The following is a 13,089-nucleotide window of genomic DNA, read 5'->3' on the forward strand; positions in this document are numbered from 1 at the left end:
GGTGGCTCACACCACTTTGGGAGGCTGAGGCGGGTGGATCATGAGGTCAAGAGATCGAGACCATCCTGGCCAACATGGTGAAACCCCGTCTCTACTAAAAATACAAAAATAGCTGGGCATGGTGGCATGCGCCTGTAGTAGTCTCAGCTACTTGGGAGGCAGAGGCAGGAGGATCGCTTGAACTCGGGAGGTGGAGGTTGCAGTGAGCCGAGATCTCACCACTGCACTCCAGCCTGGCGAAAGAGCGAGACTGTGTCTCAAAAAAAAAAAAAAAGAGTGCTTTGCACACTCTCTCTTATTTATTTCCTTAATAATTTTGCAGAGTGGGGATTAATACCTTTATTTCATTAATGAGGATGCTAGGGCTGAGAGAATTCATGTGACTTGCTGAGGGTCAAACAGCATGATAGCCGACTTGGGACTTACATCCAAGTCTTTGTTCTCCAAGTCTTATATATTGTCCCACTTATCCAAGGACTGGAGAGCCAGGTTAGTTTAGTAGGTAAAGCCCTGTAAAGATGGCTTGGGCTCTAATCCTGGCTCTAGCACTTCCTGTATGACCTTGGGCAAGTTCCTAACCTCTGTAAGCCTGCATTTCCATTAATAAAATGGAGATAATAAGTGTCTGTACTTATAAGGTGATTGCAAAGTTTAAATAAGATAGTTGTTATAAGTATTCAACAAATGTTAACTATTATTATTATCATCTCATGGTACGTTCATTTGTAAACAAAAATGCCTGTGATCATAATAGATTTTGCCTTGTTTTATGGAATGCTTATTGGCAATAGGTTGGATTTTGTTTTATACAAATACAATATTTTTCTTAGCCTAAAATATGATATTCATGTTAAATGCAGTGGTTTCCAAATAGTTGTGTTATTGACTGACAGATACAAGTATCATACAGTAAATTTAATTGCTTGGCCTTACACACTTATTGCATAATGACAGAGATATATTTGAACAAATGAGTCATTAGGCAATTTCACTCTTGTGGCAACATCACCGAGTATACTTACACAAACCTAGATAGCATAGCCTACTACACATCTGAGCTATATGGTATTACGTAGCTCCTCGGCTACAAACTTGTACAGCATGTTACTGTACTGAATATGGTAGGCAGTTATAACACAGTGGTATTTGTGTATCTAAACACAGAAAAGGAATAGTAAAATACACTATAACCTGCCTTTCCAGTCCTTGGATAAGTGGGACAAGATATAAGACTTGGAGAAGATAGGCCGGGTGCGGTGGCTCACGCCTGTAATCCCAGCACTTTGGAAGGCCAAGGCGGGCGGATCACTTAAGGTCAGGAGTTCGAGACCAGTCTGTCCAACATGGTGAAACCCCGTCTCTACTAAAAATACAAAAAAAAATTAGCCGGGCGTTGTGGTGGGTGCCTGTAGTCCCAGCTACTTGGGAGGCTGAGGCAGGAGAAAGGCGTGAACCCGGGAGGCGGAGGTTGCAGTGAGCCAAGATCGCGCCACTGCACTCCAGCCTGGGCAACAGAGGGAGACTCCGTCTCAAAAAAAAAAAAAAAGACTTGGAGAAGATAAAATATGATGTACCTGTAAAGGACACTTACCATGAATGGAGCTTGCGTGGGTAGAAGTTTTCTGGGTAAATCAGTGAGTGTGATGCCTAGAACATTATTGTATGTTACCGTAGAATTTATAAACACTGTATACTTTGGCTATACTAAATTTATTAAAAATGCCTTTCTTTCTTCAATAATAAATTAACCTTCACTTACTGTAACTTTTATACTTTATAAAGCTTTAAATGTTTAAAAAACTTTTTGACCGTTTTGTAATGCCACCACGTCTGGCTCCAGTATTGTACAGCAATATCCTAGGCTTCACGTTCAGTTACCTCTTACTCACTCACGTACCCAAAGAACTTCTACCCATGCAAGCTGTGTTCAGTAAGTGTGTAAGTGTGTAACAACACTTAACTTAAAACACAGACACATCGTACAGCTGTACAAAAGCGTTTTCTTTCTTTATATCCTTCTTATTCTATAAGCTTTTTTTTCTAATTTTCTACTTTTTATTTTTATATTTTTACTTTTTAAACAGTTTTGTTAAAACTTAAGACACAAATACACATATTCACCCAGGCCTGCACATGATCAGGATAATCAACATCACTGTCTTCCACCTCTACATCTTATCCCACTAGATGGTCTTCAGGGGCAATAACACCCATGGAGATGTCATCTCCTGTGATAACAATGCCTTCTTCTGGAATACCTCCTGAAGGATCTGAGGCTGTATAACAGTTACTTTTTTTAATGATAAGAAGTATGGTATAGTAAATACATAAACCAGTAACGCAGTCATTTATTATCATTATCAAGTATTGTGTATTGTATGTAATTGTGCTATACTTTTATACAACTTGCAGTACTGTAGGTTTGTTTAAACCTATCCCATGCATCACCACGAGTAAAGCTTCTGCCTTTTCCTGGAGTCCTCTGGAGTACAAAAGGAAGTAAGATTGCCAAAGCAGTGGCAGCCCCCCAAAGGTGGCTGAAATCAGTAGACTGGCAGGGCAGCTGTGCTCTTGGCACCTGGCTTTATCCTAATGCTGCATGAGTGACAGAGACTGCCCCGCAGCAGTGCACTCCATCTCCCATTAGCTGTCATCCCATTAGCAACAGAGGTGATGAGAGTTCATATTTACAAAGAGGCTGAGACTTACCTTCCTAAACAAGCAATAACTATTTAAACTTGCATACAAATGCAGGAGGGTGAATGGGTGAGGGCAGAGGACTTTGGAACTTTTCAGACAAAAAAACTGATGCCTCTAACATGAAAATGTGAAGGACTTACAAAGTCACCAGGGAGTTCTCTGAAATTGGAGTTACAAATAAATGTTACAGGACTGATTAGGATCTTCTAATTCATAAGCCTGTTGGAATCACTCTGCTCTTCAGTTCAATGTGTATGTACTCTGTTAATTGAGTAATGGAGACTATTAATGCTCGACCATAATTAAAATACAATTTTCCAAATGCATTTGCTCAATATCACTTTACATGTTGTTTTAGTGATTTTTTTAAATCATCAAGAACAAGTAAGTTACTTAATTGTATGAATAAACAGTTTAGCTTTCCAAATGCCTGTAGTGACAAAATGGGAGAATACAAAGGAAAGAGGAAATCGTGTCCCCAGTGTGCGCAAGTCAGGCTGTTTGTGGGAAGACACGGCTTCTGGAACACTGGCATGCCAAAAAGCAGAGATATTATTCAGAGATATCTGGGCACTGATGGTGCTTTTTTTCTCCAAGAGAAAATGTGGCCTCGATGCCCTTCAATTTGGTTCAAGAACCTGATGAGCCTGATAATTAGAAATATTAATTTAAATAGAAACACCAGTTTGTTTGGTGTAAGCTGAAATGGTAACATAAGCCTGAATATAAATGGACTGTGTCATAGCAAGAATTCAGCCTCATTCTCAACTTTGGTAGAGGGCTCCTCCCTGCCCAAAGATTGTCACTGGGAGAGCAGCAGCCTCCTAGGAACCAATACATGAGGAACAATCACGCAAGGGTGTGCTGAGTCTGCTCCTTCTCTGGATTACCACTTCCTGTGGGCTCTGCAACCTGGAATGAATAAACTGGGATTTGAGGCAGGTATATGTCTGATCTCTGCTCACCAGTTGGTAACCCAGCTGCAAGGTGCATTTACTTTATAAATGGGTGCAGTGACATTTTCAAATGCCTAGCGGTGCTAGTTCATCTTAAGCCATGTAAGTATCTTTTGGTTTTCATTGTACTTGTCCTAGACCTATGTAGTTTAGTGAAAGCTAGAGTAAGTCCATTCAAAGTCATGATCAAACTGTATTTGGCGAGGCTATGAAAAACTGATAAATTAGTTTCACCAAACATGACTTGTAATTACTTGTTGTATAAGTAACTATACATACTCTTAACCCCATGAAGGTGGAGACCGTGGTATCTTGTTCCTGGGAGAATCCTCAGAACTTAGCAGTGTAATTTGTTCATTTAACTGTTAATTGACTTTTTAAAAGTAGAACCTCCCAACATATCCTTCCATGAGACTTTTGTTATAGAGATAACTAATAATTAATATGTAAATTATTGTTTTTTAGGCTTGAAACTATTACAATATGGCTTTCCTTGGACTCTTCTCTTTGCTGGTTCTGCAAAGTATGGCTACAGGGGCCACTTTCCCTGAGGAAGCCATTGCTGACTTGTCAGTGAATATGTATAATCGTCTTAGAGCCACTGGTGAAGATGAAAATATTCTCTTCTCTCCATTGAGTATTGCTCTTGCAATGGGAATGATGGAACTTGGGGCCCAAGGGTCTACCCAGAAAGAAATCCGCCACTCAATGGGATATGACAGCCTGAAAAATGGTAAGAGTGATCAGGTTTGATTTCTCAAGACTTTTGAATTTGACTTTGACTCAGTTATGTTGTATTCTTATTCCAGACACAGCAATATTTACACAGGGTAAAAAATAATCTCATTGAAATGATATGGCTAGAGGGATTAGGAAACCCAAGAAATCTGTTAATTCCTGGTTCCATTTCTGGCTGAGTGAATCTAAGGAAATTGCATCTTTTAAAAATTATGATTTACATAAACTCATTGTGATTTAAAAAAGCAAACATTATTCTGGAGTTTTCAGTGTAGAGGGAGAGGCACATATTTTATCACACAAATAAATGAAAAATTACAAATATGATGAGTACTACAAAGAAAGACAGCATGGTTTGCTAAGAATATCAGAAATTTTTGCTTAAAATCAGCAGTATCCTCTTGTTTAAATAGCATCCAAGATTTTTTGAAGTGTTATCTTATTATAAAAATTCTATGTATTGGGGGAAATTTCTAGCGTAATGGTATTTTGTAATTACTTTGACATGATGTTTGATTTCTATTTTAATGCTCTGATATATGTGTGAATTAGCTCATTAAAAAGTTAAAAATTAAAACAATTTCTAATGGCTTTTCTAGTTTTAAAATTAAAAGGTCTACTGAGTAAAATGTAAAAGATGATCTTGAATTTTAAAATACGTACTTTTTTCTAATAGTATAAAAGAAGTTTAATTTCATCAAAGTAACCTAGTAATTTGGAAGAAAACAGTCTCTATAGATTGTAGCAAAATAACAATGAAATAAAAAATAATATCAGTAGATGATATTAACTTGCAAAAAGTTAATTTGAACATCTAGAAGTAGTACAAGTATTGGACCATATCAATGTGGGGGGAAAGCCTGGCACTTTTCCCCTGGGTGCCTGTTCGGTTAATCTCCCTTGCTGTGCTTTAATGCTCCTCCACTCTCCTTGACATTTCACCATGTTTGTTCTACAAATAAACTTATCCTTTCTCATCTTTCAGGTGAAGAATTTTCTGTCTTGAAGGAGTTTTCTAACATGGTAACTGCTAAAGAGAACCAGTATGTGATGAAAATTGCCAATTCCTTGTTTGTGCAAAATGGATTTCATGTCAATGAGGAGTTTTTGCAAATGATGAAAAAATATTTTAATGCGGAAGTAAATCATGTGGACTTCAGTCAAAATGTAGCCGTGGCCAACTACATCAATAAGTGGGTGGAGAATAACACAAACAGTATGTCACTTGGTTCCTTTCTTCCTCTAGTAGCTTAGTTTTAACTGTCTTTAACTTCTGAAAGTATTTCCTCCTTGCTCCTTTTGCATTTTGAATGTTTGAGAGCATTTAGTTGGGTATCTAATAATTATTATGTATAGATTATGGTCTATTTGAGAAACATTGTTATGAATGAACATTTGAGAAAGAAGTTAAATCTTTTGGCATATATAGAATTTGGCAGTGATAATCTGAAATCTGTACTCTCTGATTGATAGGTTTCCTCTGTAATCTTAACCACTTTATTGGAATTTTGCTTGTCCTATTTAATAAATTAGTTGCTAGATAGAATGGCAGTTGGCTCTCATAACAATGTGATCAAAATAGAGTTAAAAAGAGTTAAAAATCAGAGTTTATAGATGTTTGTTGGCTTTTGAACCAAAGAACTTCATTGGTAATTTAAAACATTTGTATATGACTCATTTTCAAAAGAGCAGCTTATTTTAAGCCCTCCAAAATGGAGAGGAATTAGAATGAGATGTATTCATTCGAAATTTTATTGCTATTTTATATTTTTTAAATGTATTTAGGGTTTCCAAATGTTTCATATTTTAGCATTTTATTTTCCAATTTGACCAGCAAAATAATTGAAATCGGTCCAAAAATTGAGACTAAATTAAAAGTAAATTTTTATAGCTGTTCATTAAATGAAGCCATATTTTCAAAGCCACCCAAATCATGTTAATCTTGAACTTTACATTGGAACAACAACAAAAACAACCCTGAGTAGATACTCAATATCCCTTAATCTCCAAGATGCAGGCATCTTTTACCTTAAGAAGTGCCATGATTAATACAGTGAGAGAATACAGAGCAAATTTTTGTCTTATGTTTTTTATCTGTGAGATTAAAAAAAGATTACAATTAAATAAACAAATTTAGTCTTTTAATAATCAAAGAATAAATCAGGGGTGATAATCTATATGAAGTAGATTCAACTATTAAAACCCATTTGTTTTCAAACTCCTTTAGACACGTTTAGCAAACAGCAAAGACCTAATATCTTTTAAAATAGATTTGGAAAGGAATATTTCAGATGATAAACACTAATGCATCATGATTTAAACTGGCTTTCACTCATCTGTTTTCACTTACCCAAAAGCAATTGGTATATTGGCAGAATGATGTCCAGTATACACAGGGAAGAATTTGAAATTGATAATTTAATCATGTACATTGTTCAAGAATAAACTTAGGGCCGGGCGCGGTGGCTCATGCCTGTAATCCCAGCACTCTGGTAGGCCAAGTGGAGTGGATCACTAGGAGTTCGTGACCAGCCTGGCTGACATGGTGAGACCCCATCTCTTCTAAAAATACAGAAATTAGCCAGGTGTGGTGGCACACACCTGTAATCCCAGCTATTCAGGAGGCTGAGGCATGAGAATCACTTGAACCCAGGAGACAGAGGTTGCAGTGAGCAGAGATCATACCACTGCGCTCCAGCCTAGGTGACACAGCGAGACTGTAAAACAAAACAAAACAAAACAAACAAACAAAAAAAAGAATAAACTTCGAAGCATTTATTGAGTGCTTACTCTCTATTAAGAGTTTTACGTGCATCATTGCAACTAGAAAGTGATTAAGTCTAAGCTTATGTTGTATGTGGTTCTGTAGTTTGTGTATCAAGAAGCTACTAGTATTATTTCAGGTGATATGGGTGTTTTGAATGCCCTTAATTGCATATATATATATGTATATATATATATATATATGCAATTATATATATATATGCAATTATATATATATGCAATTATATATATATGCAATTATATATATATATAGTGTGTGTGTGTGTGCGTGTGTGTAACTCTTTTCCCTTTGAAAGTAAGATACTTTTTATTTTCATTGTAAATTTGGTGTACAGTTTCTCTGGACCACTCTATCAGATGGTGGTTTGAAAATCTTCTGGTCCCCCTTAATCTTCCAGTTTAACATGAATTTTTATCTATTCATTTTTTCCTAAATAGATCTGGTGAAAGATTTGGTATCCCCAAGGGATTTTGACGCTGCCACTTATCTGGCCCTCATTAATGCTGTCTATTTCAAGGGGAACTGGAAGTCACAGTTTAGGCCTGAAAATACTAGAACCTTTTCTTTTACTAAAGATGATGAAAGTGAAGTCCAAATTCCGATGATGTATCAACAAGGAGAATTTTATTATGGTAAGACACTTTTTGCTTTTATTTCTCTTTTCTTGCAGAATATCAATACATTTCTAAGAAAAACATGAAGTATTCATATTCAAACTCCTTGTCAATCTAATTCGGGTTACAATTCAATTTTTTTGGCTCCATTTTAAAATCCTTCTAATTAGCTTCTGAGTAAATCTTATATTCATTGATAGTTTCCAGTGTATTTTCAAATTTCTAAGTCGACCACACCTGCACATTAGCTTTATTCATCTGAAAATACCTGACATTGTGTGAGAATGTTCTGATTTACTCCAAAAACTCACTGGGTTTAGGATGGGTTTTAGTGAACCATATGTTCCACGAAGCACTTGATTTGGGCTCTGTACCACTTTTTAAATTACAAACATTCTTCTTATACAAGGACTTTAAAAAAATTTGATTTTAGACATGTGTACATATGGCCAAACATAATTGTTTGTTTATACTTTAATTTATTGAGAGCCTATAATTTTTAATATAATTCAATATCTTTGGCATTATTTTCAAAGGTGTTTTATTGGACTCTTCAGAAGTTTAAGGTATTAGTCCTTCTTATCCACTATATTGACTTGTAATAATTTGTTAAGTCATAATCAGAAAGGTAATTTTTAGCCAAGTATATGTTAGAACTAGTAGTTTTATTCTATTAAAAGCACAGTACAGGCCAGCTGCTGTGGCTCATGCCTGTAATCCCAGTACTTTGAGAGACAGAGGCAGGAGGATTCCTTGAAGCCAGGAGTTCGGACTAGCTTGGGCAACACAGCAAGACCCTGTCTCTACAAATATATATATATTTTTTTTTAATTAGCTAGGCATAATGGTACATACCTATAGTCCTAGCTACTCGGGAGGCTGAAGGAGGAAGATCGCTTGAGCCCAGGAGTTTGAGGCTGCAGCGAGCTATGATCACACCACTGCACTCCAGCTTAAGTGGCAGAGCAAGACCCTGTCTCTAAAATTATATGCGTACAGGTTTTATATGTAGATAAAACTATATATACTGTGTGTATATATATATAGTTCATTTTGGCCGTGTGTGTGTGTGTGTGTTTATTTGGCTAAGTTCATAGAGCACAAAGCCAATTACCTCATTTACCTAATTACCTAATTTGGAGATATCAATATTCACAAATATAATAGCTAAATATTATACAATGCTTAGATTTCATTTTGACTCTGCAAACTTTGCTTTAAAACTTGTAGTTTTTGTGATAATAAAGTGCCAGGTATTAAATGGTCAAATTTTCCCTTCTTAAAAATCAGGTGAATATTGATCAATGTGCTTTACAGTCAGCTTGGAGCCAAGGCTTTATTTTTCTAACCAGTGTTTTTTGTTGTTTCTAATGCTACACTTTAGATATATTGAATTGTCTCATTTAAAAATAAAAAGCAAGTCTTGAATACATATTATTATAAATGTGAAATAATTCCGTGGATTCTAAAATAAAATAAATTATACAGGGCTGTGAACTTATTTGAATTTTAGGGCCTATTTTCAAATAAACCTGCTTTTTATCAGATGCTTGAATTTCTTTATATTCTATATACTATTTAGGAAGAAACATATATAACAAATTTAAACCTTTTTATTTATTTTTATTTTTTTAGATTTTATTTCAATACTTTTGGGGAACAAGTGTTTTTGGTTACATGGAAAACTTCTTTAGTGGTGATTTGTGAGATTTTGTTGCACAAGTACCTGAGCAGTGTACACTGTACCAAATATGTAGTCTTTCATCTCTCACCCCCAGCTTTTTTTAAGCTTTGATATGCATCTTTTATGGCCTTTATTTTCTTTTTAGGGGAATTTAGTGATGGCTCCAATGAAGCTGGTGGTATCTACCAAGTCCTAGAAATACCATACGAGGGAGATGAAATAAGCATGATGCTGGTGCTGTCCAGACAGGAAGTTCCTCTTGCTACACTGGAGCCATTAGTCAAAGCACAGCTGATTGAAGAATGGGCAAACTCTGTGAAGAAGCAAAAAGTAGAAGTATACCTGCCCAGGTATGAGGTTCCTGTGTCACCCATCCCACAGCATGGAAGATGGGCTATCAATGAAAATCTGACCCAGAAAAACTCTTCGAACTGCTTTCGAATTATAATTCTTGTGCCACTTTCTTATTCTTGTTCTTCTCCTTCTCTTTCTTCTACTTCTCTTTCTCCTTCTCCTTCTTCTTTGAATTTTCTTCTTTTTAGTATTCTTTCATAGTCATTTCTTTCATACTCATGTGGTCCTTCCCGTAGACACATGCTCACTTATTGGTTCATTCAGTGCTATTCATCAAGACCTAGTTTCAGATATAATTCAATGTTCTTGTCTTTGTTTTAGAAAATTTATCTATCTATTTTGTCTGAATATCATTTGCATTGACAAGTATTTTATTAACACTAAAGATTGATTATGACTGGAGAGGAAACAATCTCTGACACTGCTAGAAGAACTGCAAGCAAGTCACTGTGCTAGGTGCTGAGATGCAACCATAAATTAGCAGGAAGATGCAACTCTGCTCAAAATTCTCCCTGTGGCTAAAAGAATAAGATGCATAGAATGCCTTTGATGTCCTGAATGCCATCCCCTTCTCAACCCCATTTCTGGCCACTCATCACATCAAGCATGTTGTTGCATGTTCTGTCCAAGTACTTGTGATTATGCCACATACATCATGCTCTTTTCATGTCTCTGAATCTATACTTATGTTCTTACATTGGCCTAAACTGCCCTCCTCATATTTCTTTACCAAGATAGTGTTGCTTAGCCTTCAGGGTACACCTCTAGAACCAGTTCTTCTCTGAAGCCTCCCATGAACTACCTGGAGCAAGTTACCCTCATTTTTGCTTCACTTATACACCTTTCTGTTATTACTTGTTACCATCCCATAATAACATTATCTTTTTGTAGGGCTAGTTTTCTTTCTGTAAGTTCTAGGGTAGAGCCAGTTTTCCTTCTTATGGAAAGAACACAGTAAGTGTTTGCAAAATGAAACTGAACTGAAAATGTTTATTCTATCCTTGAATACCTTAAAACCTAGTAGGAGAACTAGGCCAGTAAACAAGTAGAACATGTTTATTAGCATACTATGTAAATTTTAGTCTAGAAAACAAGACATATCAGTAAAAACAGATTAAATATATATGTATGTATGTATGTGAAAGTACAGTTAAAACACATTCTATATTAAGAAAATTGTTCAAGTATGATTAACTACTGTGAGCATTAAGGTGATAAATAAGTTATTAGTATTAAAGATGAATTATTAATAACTGATTAACCTATTCATATTTATTCTAATTTTAGGAATTATCATTTAAGGATTACATTTTATGTAAATATCAATGTTTCTAAAAACTTAGCTGATAGTTTGTGATGTAAGTGAAGGAGATCTATTCAGAACTATGGAGTTTTTGCCTGGAAAATTATGTTTTATAATATATTCATAATATGGAATATTGTGTTAGGTCACAAGTTATTATATAGCATGTCATGTTATATATTCATAATATATAACTATAAATAATATGTAGCCATATATTTTCTATTTTTTATATTTTATTTTAAGTTCTGGTATATATGTGCAGAATGTGCAGGTTTGTTACATAGGTAAACGTGTGCCATGGTGGTTTGCTGCACATATCAACTCATCACATAGGTATTAAGCCTTGCATGCGTTAGCTATTTATCCTGATGCTCTCCCTCCCCACAACCCCCTGACAGGCCCCAATGTGTGTTGTTCCCCTCCTTGTGTCCATGTGTTCTAATTGTTCAGCTCCCACTTATAAATGAGAACATGCACTGTTTGGTTTTCTGTTCCTTTGTCAGTTTGCTGAAGATAATAGCTCCCAGCTCCATCCATGTCCCTGCAAAGGGCATGATCTCATTCCTTTTTATGGCTGCATAGTATTCCATGGTGTATATGTACAACATTTTTTTTTATCTGGTCTGTCCTTGATGGGCATGGCATTTTGGGTTGATTCCATGTCTTTGCTACTGTGAATAGTGCTGCAATGAACATATGTGTGCATGTATCTTTATAATAGAATGATTTGTATTCCTTTGGGTATATACCCAGTAATGGGATTGCTGGGTCAAATGGTATTTCTGGTTCTAGATCTTTGAGGAGTCACTGCCTTCCACAATGGTTGAACTAATTTACATTTCCACCAACAGCGTAAAAATGTTCCTTTTTCTCCACAGCCTTGCCAGCATCTGTTGTTTCTTGACTTTTTAATAATTGCCATTCTGACTGGCGTGAGATGGTATCTCACTGTGGTTTTGATTTGAATTTCTCTAATGATCAGTGATGTTGAGCTGTTTTTCATGTTTGTTGGCTGCATAAATGTCTTCGTTTGAGACGTGTTGTTCATGCCATTTGCCTACCTTTTAATGTGATTGTTTACTCCTTGTAAATTTGTTTAAGTTCCTTGTAGATTATGGATATTAGACCTTTGTCAGATGGACAGATTGGAAAAATTTCCTCCCTTTCTGTAGGTTTTCTGTTCACTCTGATGATAGTTTCTTTTGCTGTGCAGAAGCTCTTTAATTTAATTAAATCCCATTTGTTAAGTTTTGCTTTTGTTGCAATTGCTTTTGATGTTTTTGTCATGAAATCTTTGCCTGTGTCTATGTCCTGAATGGTATCGCCTAGGTTTTCTTCTAGGGTTTTTATAGTTTTCGGTTTTACATTTAAGTCTTTAATCCATCTTGAGTTAACTTTTGTATAAGGTGTAAGGAAGGGATCCAGTTTCAATTTTCTGTATATGGCTATATATAGCCACATATTTTCTTGTCTACATACAAAAGCCAAGACAATCATAACCCAAATCTTTTTGGCTAAGATATTTAGCATGCATAACTTTCCATGACAATACATATATGTAGAAATATTCCATTATAAGTCTTTTCTTAAGGAGAGGTAGTTAATGAATACCTACCAAGAGTTTTTTTATGTATGATAATTGACATTTATATACTAAATATGTAAACAATGTACCTTAATTCCAAAGAACAATTTACTTTTGAACATGAATGGTTAAATTTAAATTACTATGTAAATCAGGCCTAAACTTATAAAACATATAGTCCATGTTGACCCTCATCTAATGACCTTTCACAATTAATTTTGTATTTTTTCTTGCATTTTATGAAGAATTCCTTTTGATAAAATGAGAAATTCAGTACAGTGTTAATGCTTCTCTTATTAAATCCATGAATTAAGTGCAGTGCTTCCAAATGCTCCAATTCTGTGAGGATGCAAAGTTATTTAGGAGT

General features: G+C 35.5%; 1 protein-coding gene across 5 annotated transcripts in view; it reads left to right on the plus strand.

Moving 5' to 3' along the window:
- The window catches only part of SERPINI1 (serpin family I member 1), an 87,911-nt gene that overhangs the window by 49,558 nt on the left and 25,264 nt on the right, over positions 1-13,089 (plus strand). For all 5 annotated transcript variants that reach the window (XM_054481479.2, XM_063662395.1, XM_054481478.2 and 2 more), the window contains 4 exons: positions 4,122-4,389; positions 5,380-5,610; positions 7,617-7,811; positions 9,623-9,827. In XM_054481479.2, coding sequence (XP_054337454.1) covers positions 4,140-4,389; positions 5,380-5,610; positions 7,617-7,811; positions 9,623-9,827 — 881 coding nt within the window. In that variant the 5' untranslated portion in view covers positions 4,122-4,139. The remainder of the gene's footprint in view (positions 1-4,121; positions 4,390-5,379; positions 5,611-7,616; positions 7,812-9,622; positions 9,828-13,089) is intronic.

Source organism: Pongo pygmaeus, chromosome 2 (assembly GCF_028885625.2).
Source record: "Pongo pygmaeus isolate AG05252 chromosome 2, NHGRI_mPonPyg2-v2.0_pri, whole genome shotgun sequence".
Lineage (NCBI taxonomy): Eukaryota > Metazoa > Chordata > Mammalia > Primates > Hominidae > Pongo > Pongo pygmaeus.